Below are 14,901 nucleotides of genomic sequence, written 5' to 3'. Positions count from 1 at the left end.
TCAGTAGTGTTTCTTGCCTTAACTAGCAATATCCATACAGATCACAGTGTTGGTTTCAGGATACCCTCAAAAAGGAGACAATCCCTGTACTTCATCACTGCTGAGCCAATAATGTATACAATTGAACTCAGTTAAGAAATATGGAAAACACTGATGTCAACATTAGTCTAATTTTAATTATTTTGTTATCACTGAATTTGAATTGTTATTTAATTTATTTGTTTACTAAAGTTCATTTGAAAAAAAACAATATTGTCGCTATAAGATATCATTTTGTTTGTGTTTCTCTTATTGCAGGTGTAGTGACTGTTGTTTTCGTTGTTTACAACAACCTGGAGCAGTTCATGCAGCCGAAGATGCTCTCCGAGGATCAGCCAGAGGGGCAGAAGAATGTTGAAGGTCGAAGCACCTCCGAGATGTCAAATGAAATTATTGTTGATTCCCCGAAGAAGGAAGAGAAAGAGGAGAAGAAGGAGAAAGTCGTCAATTCTAACATCATCTCAGCTTCCATCAACAACAGGGAGGAGATCAAGCTGTTCGAACCAGTGGAATACACCATGCAACATTTAAATGTGAGATTCTATCCCTTGTACCTCTTATAGTTGTCATCAAGAGTGGGTGACTTTAGTGACTGAAGTATTTACTGGTCACAGCAAAGACCCAGGTTCGATTCATCAGATACCCTGATTGGCACAATTTCTGAATTTCAGCAAAATATTGCTTAAGCGTAGAACCATCCTAGTTCAATGCGGACATGGTGTTGTTGTCTTTGTAGTGAGGACACTTTTCACATCAATGTTTTGGTTTTTCAACAAGAGCACATTGGACCTCATTTCCACCTTGAAATCAACATTTTGGAATGATTGGTGATCAGCATTAGTGCACAAGCAAATATTTTCTTATAAAATGAAAAGTCGAAGTATACATAAAACAATATGATATTTATCTGAAAGGAACATTTAGCATTTAGTTATTTTATATTTGAATGTTTAGTACTGATTATTTAAATATCAGGGTTCCTAAATAGTGGACAGTGTACTTAACATGAAAAGCTCTTTGGATGTTCAGTCATTGGATCTTTTGAATCAAAAGTTATTGAATATTCTTGTTTCAGCCTGAAGTGAAATCCAACCCCCTGTGTTCCTATTGGAAGATGGATGAGAGGTGAGGCTATTGTTGCTATGGTAACAGAATTTGGTTATATTGATATCTGCTAAGAGACATTGCTTGCTGCCTATAAAGTCATTTATCATCCGAAACTGTGTTCAACAGGAGATATTGCTTCTGTGAGATCAGATTTTGTGATGTTATGGTTTTGTACAATGCCCTAACAATGCTATGACCTTCTATGAACTTCATGGGGCTACAATGCCAGGACAGCACTGCGCTAGGAGTCTAACGTCAGTCCCGGTGTTAAGGAAAACTAATAAAGATTTTTGATGATAAATAGAATCTCACACTTGTGTCTCCTGACATCAAATATGTTAATATTTTGTAAAAAATTTGTAACTTTATAAACTCATGGTGATTTATTTGATATTAGAAGAATCTCAGGTGATAGGAAAATAATCACAGGACAGGAAATAATCACCTGATTGATGGATAAATTGGAGGAATTGAAACTTGAACATGTTGATAGAACAGTGTCCTACAGTACATTAAACAGAACCAGGTATCAAGTGAATGTTTCTCTGTTACAGTCAAAAGCGTGGCCAGTGGTCTCAAGATGGCTGCAGTATGATCCAGACAAACAACACACATACAACCTGCAAGTGCAACCACTTGACCAACTTCGCAGTCCTGATGGACATCACTGGCACCAAGGTTGGTAGGAGACTGCAATGCATGTACTTGAATGAAAACCCAGTTCTTAAGTGCGATGAGTGCGACATTTTGGCATTGGTACTTAAACACCATTATCAAGCACTTGCTTGATAACTTTGGTAGCATCTGAAACTTTGGTAGTACTGAAATGTCACACTCATTGCAATTGCAATAAAGTCCATAGAACTTGGTGTTCCTTCATCTTCACAGCTTCTAAAATGCCTCTCAAAGATGTTATACATTCTGTACAGTTAAGCATCTTGTTGACTTGAATCATCAGAGTTGCAAAGGAGCAAAAAGGAAAAAACTTATAACCTGTCCAACAGGAGTAACCTGGTAACTTTTGATCTGGGCTGGCCAATTTTTGAAGTTTTTGTTTAATTTTGCTGGCTGGCTGTGTTTGAAACTTATTTCCTACACTGGTTATAAGCTAGTGACGATCTTGTATGGAATTACCAATTGTCTGTCTCATTTGAGATGGCCTGTACCTTGTTGCTCTGTCTTTCAGCTGTCGCCAGGCCACGCCTTGTCTCTGCGCATCATCACCCTCGTCGGCTGCATCATCTCCATCATCTGTCTCCTCTTCACCTGGATCACCTTCGTTGCCTTCAAGTGAGTAGCTCGCACACCCAACCACATGCTTGTGTTTCTCTCATTAACATGTGTGCGAAGAGTTTAATGTGTTCTCATGTTATGTTCATTTTTGTATTATTTTGTAGAATGTGAGGAAATGATATGTCTTTTCTTCATTAACACTGAAATGTGTGAGAAAGTGTTCGATCATTGTTGTTATTCAGTCATTATTGAACTGTTTTAAAGAAGGGTCATATCTATGTATTTGTGTTACAGTACACTTTTGTGATTTGCATTTGTCTGAAAGTAAATGTGTTGTTTTGGGGTTATATGATATGAGAGTCCAATGCTCAAAATGGCTGCTTTGAGAGACTGCTATAGCTGCACTGGTAAAACTCATCCTCATAACAGTGTACCACATGAGAATGCAGAATATATCTGATTATTACTCGCCTGTTGAAGATACTGCAGTGTAATATTTTTACAGCAGTATTGCACTAGTGTAATACCACTTGACGTATGACGTCAAAATGGTTTAAAGTTGTGACGTCACAATGCTAATGCCGATGTCGCAAGTTTACCAGACCTTGCTTGACTCGCGGAAAGCTGAGAGTCCTCACACTGTAGGGAAGTTCACGGCAGTTTCTGTCAATTTATGTTGGCGAGTAATAAACAGAATACTAAACTCGCTTCCATGAAATATCATTTATTACACGGAAGGTCGTTTAGTATCCTCTATGTCCCTAATGTTATGGTATGAGTCAATGAAAATTCTGAATTCTTTCTAGAAGCAATCTTAGTGTTAGGCTGATTATTTCCTGTGAGAATTGCTCTTATGTCCTTGATTTCAGTTCATTTTGAACTATTTAAGCTCTCCAATAAAGCTGTATTATGTTTGCCATACACTGAAAGAGTTTAAACTGATGCTTTGATATTTCTGATTCTTGTTATGCCAGGAACCTCCAGTGTGACCGAACCACCATCCACAAGCACTTGGTGTACAGTCTCATGCTGGCGGAGATTATATTCGTGGTTGGAATCGATCAAACAGAACTAAAGGTGTGTACATCACCCAGCTCTTTTGTTATGCTAACCAGTGTGTTGGTGGGACATAAAGTGAAGGCGTTGATTCGTGATTGGGAAAGAAGGTTTGCTGTCTTGTTTGAAATAAACACAGCGCATTTGGCTGAGCGATCTACTGTAACAGTTATCTGTGCTAATAAAACAGCTGCAATCAGTTGTTTCTATGAGAGTTAACAGTGCTCATATTGGTTTGAATTGGTGATTTAAATCCTGTGTTTATCTGAGCACTGATGACTGACCATGATGGCTGTGTTTTAGATCCTGTGCTCCATCATTGCTGGACTTCTTCACTTCTTCTTCCTGGTGGCTTTTGCCTGGATGTGTCTAGAAGGTGTTCAGCTGTATGTCATGCTCATCGAGGTGTTCGAGACGGAGAGGTCCAGACTCAAGTGGTACTACCTCTTTGGCTACGGTATGTAATAGGACAGGTCAGCTTGTAATCAATATATTGTGCCAGCTCCTTGTAGTATAAGTGCAGTAAGCTTGAACCTTACCAAACTTCACTTCACAATCTGGCATGTTTTGTTGTATATGAAAACATATACCACTGTTTGTTTAATTGTAATTCTGTCAGAGATGCTCATGATTTTGATCACTGGGTTGTCTGGTCCAGACTCGATTATTTACAGACTGGTGCCATACTGCTGGAATATTGCTGAGTGCAGCATTAGACAATAACAAAACAAGTGCTTATTATACTAAGGCTGGGATCTTAACTAATACATTTATCTATGTTTGCTGTGTGTTATATTAATTGAGTGGCAATTGGTAAAGATGTGATTCTAAAACTGTGTTTTTGTAGGTGTCCCTCTCATGATTGTTGCAATCTCTGCGGCTGTCTACCACCAGGGTTATGGAACTGAGACTCAGTAAGTTCTTTATAGTTATTTAGCATTTAGACACCATATTGTTTGTAGTCTGTCTGTCCATCATTTATGTAGGTTGTTTTGTTGTAAATGTACATACAGGTGCTGTCAGGTGTTGACCATTAATGAAGTCATACAGTGTTTGGGCATACTAGGGATATTATGAATGTTGGACTCTGATTATCTGAAACCAAATTGATGTGTGTGCCACTTACTGTTGCCATTACATCCTCTCAGAATATTGGTGGAAAATGCCATTGTCTGGAAAAGGCAGATGTTTCAAAAGTCCAAGCATCTAAGCCATTTTTAGTTTACAAAAACTACATCAAAACTGATACTTTCATGGTGAATGTTTGTTTTTCTTCCACAGTTGTTGGATAAACACCCAGAACCACTTTATCTGGAGCTTTGTGGGGCCTGCCTTGTTTGTCATGACTGTGAGTACACAAATAACACATATCCATATAAATGTAACACATTCCCATATAAATGTAACACATTCTGATACAAATGTAACACATTCTGATACAAATGTAACACATACTGATATAAATGTAACACATTCCCATATAAATGTAACACATTCCCATATAAATGTAACACATTCCCATATAAATGTAACACATACTGATATAAATGTAACACATTCCCATATAAATGTAACACATTCCCATATAAATGTAACACATTCCCATATAAATGTAACACATACTGATATAAATGTAACACATTCCCATATAAATGTAACACATTCCCATATAAATGTAACACATTCCCATATAAATGTAACACATACTGATATAAATGTAACACATTCCCATATAAATGTAACACATTCCCATATAAATGTAACACATTCTGATACAAATGTAACACATACTGATATAAATGTAACACATTCCCATATAAATGTAACACATTCCCATATAAATGTAACACATTCTGATATATTGATCTCATGTTTCAAATATGTGGTAGAACCAGTATGCCTTTTCAGCAACCCACACCTGTCATAAGAGGCCACTAACAAGATCAGGTGGTCAGACTCGTGTACTTGCTTGAAACGTGTCTTTGTATCCCGTTTGTGTAGATAGATGAACATGATGTTGATCACTGGATTGCCTGGTCCAGACTAGCTTTTTTGCATATTGCCACCATTTGGCTGGAATATTGCTCTGTGCCAGCAACAAACCAACCAATCAACCCAAGTGGGAGACAACCTCAATCACTAAGCTATGTTTATAGTAAAACAGACATCTTTGTCTTGAAAAACTATGCGAACATTTCACTGAAAAAAATATTGGGGTCAGATATTAGCTTATAGTTTGAAAATTGGCTCTTCTTACACTTTGCGCACTCTGACCAATACCTTTCACAACATTTTCATATTTTATGCAATTTTAAAGTTATCATTTCAACTGAGCCAAAATGGTCCCTTATAACTCATTCTCTGTTTTAAATGGCAAAATGGTTGAGATTTATTGATAATATTTGAGCATGTGATGTTGGTGTGGAATTACCATGGCTAAAATCAGTGTTGTTATTTCAGGTGAATGTGGCCATGTTGAGTATTGCTATCTACATGATGTGCAAGCATGCCAACACAGCCAACTCCTTGAAAGAGAAGTCCAAGCTGCAGAAACTCAGGTGAGAGAACAAACCTAATGTACACAAGCAAAGTTTGATCACATCCCAAGTGGACAGTAGCTTTGTTAGTCGTTACAGTTTTGCATGAATGTTAATCTGATGGAAATTTGCATTAGAGAAGTCCTTTTTCTTGTTGTTGGGTGGATGGGGTTGGATATCGTTTGATACATTTAGGAGTTAAGCTCAAATCTGTTTAAAATGTTTGGTAGGGTCATCATTGACTCAAAACTGTAATAATATTCCATTGTTGAACCCCTCAAAATTTTTGAACAGAATCGTCATCTCTATTCTACCCTGCCTTGCTTTAATACATATTCAGTGCAGTGAATATTTGTTAGTTGTTAGCTACAAAATCATTAAGCTGCAGTGTTTTCTTGTATAGATAGTTCTGGAATTTTGATCTCATGACATTTTCATCCCTATCTAAAATGTCAGAATCAGGCCAATGGATAATTTTCATGTGCAAATTATGATACGAAATTGTCCTAAAATCAGCACTGATTATCACTTATTAACAACTTCAGATGTATAGACGATGCTGAATAGCTTCAGTGTAATACTGTTTTTATTATCCAAGTTAATGATTTCGTATCATATAAGTTTGATACTAATTATTCCCTGTGTTTTATAAAAGTGGTATTTCATGGAAGCAAGTTTAGTATTCTGTTTATTACTCTCCAACATAAGTTGATAGAAACTGCCTACAGTGTGCTATTGTGACAGATATTAGCATTGTGAAGGCATAATTATAAACCATTATGATGTCATACATCCAGCATCACATCATGTTATGTTTAGAGTAAGGGTCAAGTTGCTCATAACATATGACAAGTGAGGATTCAGTGGCTGACCTTTATAGATAGGGTGGTCAGCTGTGGTATTTTGAACTGTTAAAATGGCCAATGGTGTACATGATTGACCATATTGTTCTTGATGGTGATCTTGTCCAGAATCGCTGGACAGACATGTCCACCGATTATTTTCCACTCACTGATCCTGTGTCTCGTGGTCAATTTTGATTGGTTTCTTTCCCTGAGGAATAAAACAGGGTGACATGTAACACAATACTATTCCCTCACATTGACTGTTTATAAAGAAATAACTTATAGTCTTGCTTAAGTATTCACAAAGCTGTTCTGTCTCTCACATATAGGTAACAGCAGATATGATTTTCAGTGTTTTTATGCAAGCTGATAAATATTTAGTATGTAATTCTTGAAAAATGTGAAAATGGAGATCTGTTGTTCTGTTTTGTGCTTGCGTCTTTGGCAGTAGTGAGAGTGACATTGCCTCTATTACTGGTAGACCACAGCGCCTACCCAAAGTGTTGAAGGAGCTTCCGTAAGATTGTATTGGAGTGATATAGATACCCTTATCCCTTTCATTTTGCAATTTTATTAATTCCAGTGTATGGTCTTTGTCTATAACTATCAGTGACTGTTTGACATAATCATTTTAACAAATTTGTTTTATATTTGTTAATTTATTCAACTGAAAAATATATATTAATGCTTTAATGAAAAAGTAGCCTTGATATTTATGGACAATGCACTGATATTTTTTGTTTCTACCTTTAAAGTGTGAATATGAAAACCTTTCATTTCCTTATCCACTTCATATTTTATTTGTATTTTAATCCACTGAATACTATCCTTGTATTTTTTTAACAAATACCCACCTTGTCTTTCTTTGAATTAGAAATATATCCTTTTTATTTTCCCCATAACATTTTAAGTTTGTTTCCCTTTTTTGTCAAATTTTGTACATATATTTCAAGGGTAATTACGGAATCTTTAAATCTTTGAATCTATTCTGAGCATGTATTTTTTCATGGGTGAAAGATAATTTCTATGTGCATATGAAATATCGAATAATTTATTAACTAATTTAATTTCGTACAAATTTTTATACACGAAAAAAAAGCAAATATTATTCACATGACAAACATACTAAGTTTAAAGTTTTCAGTCTGACAAAATATATGAAATTTGGTTTAATGCTTTGATCTGTAAATATTTCATTATGTCTCCTGATGTATGCTATAACAAATGACATAGACAAGTATTCCATGAATGAAATAGACAACTATTCCATTTCACGGCTGCACCCAGTGATGTTGTACAAACTGTCTCAACCATCGAGTGCTCGGAGCAGTTGCCTCCCCTTGATAGCTCTCCAAGCGGTCGGGATAAAGTGTGAGCCTGTTATGGGTTGCCTATTCCATCGCACATTTCGTTTCAGATTTAATTAGCAATTAAGTACAACCTTACTGCACTTTGACACAATCATTTATTTCTCTGATATTTTAGTTGGTTATAAACAAAATTTATCATTGGTTAGGAAACAAAATAGTCATTATTTTTATGTTTTTATCAGATTTTATCTTAATTTGAAACAGTATCTTATCATTTTTGCAACTGTTACTGGCATGAAGTTTATAATTATTTGCTTGATAATTTAATTATGGTAATTATTTAAACATATTTCATATGATTTTTACTATATTTTTTAATATCCACTGTAATTGTACCTTATGATCATGTTATTTATAAATGTGCATAAATGTCAGTTGAACAGAGCATTCTTCCTGAAAAGGAACATCATGGATGATAATTTCAGTTATAATTATTGTTTAGGTAAGACGCGTATTGATTTCCAGCTTCCAATATCTTTACCATTCCAACACTAAAAGTCGAGGCTGTAAACTTTACAAGTCTATTACACTGACTACAGTGAATTGTGAGTTACTTCCCCTTATGTGAACTGTATGAGTTATCTCCCTTCCACAGAGCTTGGATCAAGGGGTCGCTGGTGTTGGTGGTACTGTTGGGACTCACCTGGAGCTTTGGTATTCTCTTCCTCAATCAGGAGTCTGTTGCCATGGCGTACATCTTCACAATCCTCAACTCCTTACAGGGAGCCTTTATCTTCATCTTCCACTGTATCATGAATGAGAAGGTATATGGTTGTTAGTTTCAGTGTTGGATTAAACATACATGTGGAAATCATCAAATATGCAACAGATACATGAGACAATAACCAGTTTCAGCTGGGCTCAAAGATTATGTGCATGGATCAGTAAGAATCAGCAATGACACCTGGTGTTCCTGGGAAGTCTAAACATTTCCTGACCTACTGATAACTGAGAAGGCTTTTTACGTAGATTTCCTATAAGAATATGAAAAAATGAAATCTTTACACAGAATCAAAATTGGTACACAGAATGGGATTTGACAAACTGTTCATGTGTAATATGCTAGCTGTATGTTTATCAGATAATTTAAAACTAATTATGATTCTTTTGTTGTGGGCATTGAGTGGTAATTTTACACCCCTTATATATTTACAAGTCTGTGAATTGTTTCATCCTCTGATGAATATGTACAAAGGCATATTCAAGAGAGCAAAAAGTGTTTGCCTTCAACGGACGGACTCCAGTCCAGTGATCCAACCACCCACCCTTGAGGTGACGTAGGTGGGACTTTCCAGAAACTTATCTGAAACAATATTGGTCGTTCCTGTATTAGAATATGTCTGATACTTCATGACTGATATGGGTGTTTGTTCCAGGTTCAGAAGGAATACCGCAAGATAGCACGCCGGACAACATGGCTGCCAAAATGTATCCGAGTCAATTTTGGCGGGTACAATGGACACTTGTCAAGCTCCCCAAATCAGTCATCTGGATCCGGACACAACGTGAGTCCAGACTTTACCTGTGACATTTTATATTGTAGAATAACATACATTGCATTTAAAGAGTTCTCATTCATTGCTACATAAGTCACGAAGCAGTCACGAATTCTGGGATATCATCGGGGTACTCACGGGAGAAAAACAATAACAACAGTTTAAACCAGTCCACGGAAATTGCTCTGCATCAGTGCCCCTTTAAGAGTTCTCATTCATTGCTACATAAGTTACTTATGAAATGTCTAATGTTATTTATTGTATTTTGTGTTTTCTTTCCAGTACTTTTCTCGGCTGTTTCCAGGCCGACGTCGCAACCGATCACCATCGGCTTCTACCAACAGCTCCACTAAACCATTCCTCAGCTCCAAAGGTAGGTTAACCCGTACAGCTGTGATTATTAATTCAAAAGGCACACAATCAACTGCCAGCTTCCACAGACCAACCACAGTTTCAAAGCTTTCTTAGATATTAGTAAGCCATGTTGGAGCCTAATGCTTGAAAGTGGCACTGAGTGTAAGCAGTGTATCTAGTAGTTTTGAAATAAGACCTGTCCAAGGACTGGCTGTCCCAGAAAGTGACCATTCATGAACAAACACAGTCAATCCCCAAAATTTAAACAATAAAAAAATAATATAAGAGATGAACTTCTAACCGAGTTAAGTTTGTTGTTTCAAAATATTTTCCTTCACCAAAGGATGGCTTTACATATTTAATCGACTCTCCTTCACAAAAACATAAACAAGGACGGGCTATGACTGAATGCTTTGTTTGGTCTCACTGTGAGACTTTGCTGATTGAATGTCACTGTATTAAATGTTTTTCCAATAAGATACATTTTTTAATTTGTAGGACATCGCCAAAGTCTGACAGTCAGTTCCCACAGTCGAGAAAGCAGCTTGTACCCATCCACTATCAATGGCTATGTCTACACTGCCAACAACAACGACCCAAACAAGTCACCCACGATTAATGGAAATGGATTCACACCCTTGTCACCCTGCTTTGAAAATGGCGGGATTGCCGGTGACCTGTCCGAAGTCATTGATTGCTCTGTGATTGATAGCGAGGCCGTGACAGAGTACTGCCACAACAATCTTCAAGTCTGTGAAGAAAAGAAGCGATATTCTTCAGGCTCGGAAGATTTCAAACCAATTGAGGACATTGAACATGACCGACTCTCCGCTCTTTCTTATAATTCCGTAGCCAAGAATCGGGATTCTTTCATCTCTGATACTGACGATGATGGGAACAGTGTGACAGGATTCAAAGAAGGAAATATGGAGAGGAATCTTATCAAGAACCTTTTGGTACCAGGATCTGGAAGGAAGGGTGTGTCCAAAGTGAGGAAACAGTCTCCTTCACTGGGCAGTATCAACGATCGTAAGGGGGATCAACAGCAAGAGAAGGTCAATACTAGCACGCCGAATCTCAAGTATAAAGACTCTAAGGGTAAAACTGATGTGACAAAAGACTCTAACAGTGTTGTACAGCACAGCATGCCAGATCTAAGTTCCAAAACTGGAGGACAATCGACTGAGACTAATGGTCCAGAGGAACTGTTGACCTTTGTGAATACGAAGTCAAAGGTCAAGCGGCTCAGTTCAGATATTCAAATACGTTTTGATCCCCACCGATTTGACCTATCATCAACAGATTGTTGAAATACATGTATTCAGTTCAATCTTTTAACTTTTGAACTTGATTTCTCCATTTTCTCATTTGATGGAAAAAGTATTTTTCTAATGAATATAGGTACTATGTTCTTGGTTTTGAGAAACTTGTTGTTCACAGATTGTGAAGTTTACAGATTGCGAAGTTGTATTACTAAAATCTTCCACCTTGCCAATCAAGTTAGTAGTTGATATTGCATAGTTATTACATGTAATGATTATACTCCTGTGTTATAAACATTACCAGGCAGTTACTGCATAGCTTACTGGTTCACAGTATTAACCGGTTTGGGGTGGTGGGGTAGCCTAATGGTTAAAGCGTTCGCTCATCACGACAAAGGCACGGATTCGATTCCCCACATGGGTACAATGTGTGAAGCCCATTTTCTGGTGTCCCCTGCCGTGATGTTGCTGGAAAATTGCTAAAAAGCGGCATAAAACTAAACTCACTCATTCACTATTAACTGGTTTCATCTTCCTGAATCAAAGTTCTGGTGCACTTGAAATATAACATGAATTATGCTAATGTTTGTATTATTCAGTAGAGAATCAAGTAAGAATGTGTGCCTTAAGACAAAGCTTGAGTTCATGTTGCTGACTTAGATACAATTATCCAACATAAAATCACAGAATGTATTCATGTTTCCAAAGATATGAACATATCATGGTTGTTGTCGTACTGGTGATTGTTTCTGAAACTTGTTTCAGTCAATTGCATGGAAATTGACAGTGATATATTACTATTTAAAAATGTTGTGAATATGATTTTAGTTACTATTTCTTGAATGATATGATCATTCTGATTTACTGAAAATTGTTTTGTAATGTGTGCCATCATGTTCCGAGAACAAAGTATGGCAGTTGTGTTTTTACATCATTTAGTTGTTACTGTCATATCCATTTTCAACACTTTCTTACTGTTTAATCCCTTAATTTGGGTTTCTCTCACTTTTTGTAATGAATTTCTAAACTGCATTCTTCAATGTATCATAAGAAAATAAGACAGCAGGTTTATCTGATCAGATCAGGACAAAATTCAAAATGCTTTGGCATGTATACTGGACAAATAAGTTGAGGATATTAGTATTTTTATGACTGATATTTTATCAGTGTGTCCATGAATAAATACATCATTATTCATGACTTACAAATATCCCTAACTATGTTTGTCCAGTAAAGAACAAACCCAAAGTGGTTCATGCATTTTTAGATGATTGATTTGTTTGTAATTTCAGTTAATGATTTTTAGTTAATATGAATGGTTTGTCAATGAGGAAGTCTTTATTGTATGTCCATGTTTGCAAATATATTTTCACAACCATATCCTGTATGTACTTAAAAAGCAGATGGTCGTATGTGTGATCTTCTTTGTACACTGTAATTACTGTGAAGGATACATCTAGTGGTGGTCTGCTTCTTCATGGCTATATGGTTTACTCAATGATGTATTCACTAGTTCTGCAGTGGTTTTAAACTTTTTTTATTTTGTAAAACTATGTGTAATTTTCATGAAGATATGATGATTTCCTTTATAAATCCTACGCTTGTGCATTTACAACAACAAAAATACTCTCCTCAGAACTAGACGTGGGACCAGAAAAGTGATATTTGTAATTCATTCCAAACATGACTTTCCGCACATTTAGTGAAAACATTAGAGAGGAAGTTGACGGGGTTGTATCACTGGCTGTCTCTGACAAGTGAGAGGTTATGTCATCTAGACGGAACAGAAATTGGACATGCTGTTTAGTCTGGTATCAAGCCTGTAGGCATTATCCTTCGGTTATTTATTAGTTTTTAATTAGGCCACAATAAATTATTTATACAATTTTCCTGCACGTTTTCCATAAATACTAGGTGGAATGCATTTTAGTTTTCAGAGGTTTCTGTGCATATAACTCATGAAAACCTCAGGCAAAAGTGATTTGTAGGTATATAATACTGGCATCACATAAGGAAAACTGTAAACATGCATAGCAATTACCTGTGTTTTTTGTTGACACATAAAACAGGAATGAAGAGTGGGATTTTGTTTGGTAAAGTTAAGACATTTGTTTTCTTGATATTAAGGGACACTAACGTGAGGATGGAAATCTGATAATTAATTTATTTTGGCCTAAGGTGAATCTTCCATCACTAGAGTGCTCTAAGCATCGATGGTGCTATCTGTGTATATATCTTTACCTTATGTATTATGTTAATGGATGTACATTTTCTGTGTTGTTGAGCTGTAAAGAAAATGTGTGACAGTTGTGGATAAGTGGCAGATCAAATCGGTTACTTTTAACACCATTTTAGACACCGATATCAATGTATGGTATAGTCACTTGTTAATACAAGTGAGTGATGGTTTGTCTTCCTGGCAGAGTACAGTCGCTGGCATGAACTAGTGGTGGTTAAAATATCAAGTTTGAGAGGGGAAATTCCTTCCAAAAGTACAAAAAGTATTTTATAATAATATATGAAAAATGTTTTGTTGGATTGGTCTTGTTACACGGAGAAAGAAATCCAGAGTTGGTTTTCCTGATACGCTGCAGTAAATATTTGGCTTTGTGAAGTCTTCTTAGACTTTTAGTGCTCATAAATGGCAGTTTTGTGTTAACTGAATCATTTCAGAAATAGTCTATATTGTCTCAATCCTGTTTAGAAAAATAAAGTGTAAAATTGACAAGTTTGTTGTCAATAACAAGTTGACAGCTTTGCCTGTTTCATTTGTCACAAGTCCATGGGAGATATTGAATATGATATGTAAATAATTTGATTCTTTTTGTCGTCATAAACTAAAAGTAGTTTTTATTGCCAAACTGATGTTTTATATAAAATTAAAAATCACAAGTATGCATGTTCATAATCATCCATCAAGAGTCTCGGCATCTCTGGATCTGGGACTCATACACAGTTGTCATGTCTGCAACCCAACATTTTGTTATTGATTATAATGGACCAAGTTAATTCTTGCAGAGCACAAGAGTTGTGAATGTACATATAAATATTACCATGGTTTCTTGTACTAGATCAAAGAAGATCACATTTGTCCATAATTTTGTATGAATTTCCAATCAATTGAGAATAAACAATGTACATACATGTTTAGAGGTTGTTTTTGTGAAGATTCTTGTATTGAAACAGTTTGCTGCTTGGCATTTCAGACAGTTGAGGTGAAGCCAGCACTTTGTGGCTGGTTTCTCCACATTATTATTTTGTCAGTCGGTAAAGCAGATCACATTACAAGCACAGCTATGGTGCTGACAAACCAAGGGTCTGTGGATTTTGGTACAAGAAAGGGAGGAAACTTGACACAACAAATTGTAGCAGATAAAACAACTCTTATCCTGTTAAGGTCCATAGCTGAAGGGGTCATTGTCGGCACATGTCTTGCAGATATGTATGTTTTTGTATACAGACAGTCAAAATATAGAAAATGTACCCCAGGTTCCCCAAATGTTGGATAATCCCATGTTCACAGCCCAAACCCCAAACCATATGTAGATGTTCCCTAGCAACAGATTCTGAGTGATGTTGTGCATTGTGAAATATTTCTTACT

General features: G+C 36.3%; 1 protein-coding gene across 2 annotated transcripts in view; it reads left to right on the top strand.

Annotated features, from left to right (window-relative positions):
* LOC137291150 (adhesion G protein-coupled receptor L3-like) overlaps positions 1 to 14,443 on the top strand; it is a 76,267-nt gene extending 61,824 nt beyond the window's left edge. For both annotated transcript variants that reach the window (XM_067822436.1, XM_067822437.1), the window contains exons 12-24: positions 298 to 572; positions 1,115 to 1,164; positions 1,701 to 1,824; positions 2,333 to 2,436; positions 3,354 to 3,456; positions 3,739 to 3,892; positions 4,283 to 4,349; positions 4,717 to 4,783; positions 5,896 to 5,993; positions 8,783 to 8,951; positions 9,564 to 9,692; positions 9,966 to 10,056; positions 10,536 to 14,443. In XM_067822436.1, the coding sequence (XP_067678537.1) occupies positions 298 to 572; positions 1,115 to 1,164; positions 1,701 to 1,824; positions 2,333 to 2,436; positions 3,354 to 3,456; positions 3,739 to 3,892; positions 4,283 to 4,349; positions 4,717 to 4,783; positions 5,896 to 5,993; positions 8,783 to 8,951; positions 9,564 to 9,692; positions 9,966 to 10,056; positions 10,536 to 11,347 (2,243 nt within the window). In that variant the 3' untranslated portion in view covers positions 11,348 to 14,443. The remainder of the gene's footprint in view (positions 1 to 297; positions 573 to 1,114; positions 1,165 to 1,700; positions 1,825 to 2,332; positions 2,437 to 3,353; positions 3,457 to 3,738; positions 3,893 to 4,282; positions 4,350 to 4,716; positions 4,784 to 5,895; positions 5,994 to 8,782; positions 8,952 to 9,563; positions 9,693 to 9,965; positions 10,057 to 10,535) is intronic.
* Positions 14,444 to 14,901: the final 458 nt, after the last annotated feature.

This window comes from Haliotis asinina, chromosome 7, assembly GCF_037392515.1.
Source record: "Haliotis asinina isolate JCU_RB_2024 chromosome 7, JCU_Hal_asi_v2, whole genome shotgun sequence".
In the NCBI taxonomy this organism is placed as follows: Eukaryota; Metazoa; Mollusca; class Gastropoda; order Lepetellida; family Haliotidae; genus Haliotis; species Haliotis asinina.
The sequence above is the reverse complement of the archived record's forward strand: the minus strand, read 5'-3'. Positions and strand labels throughout refer to the sequence as shown.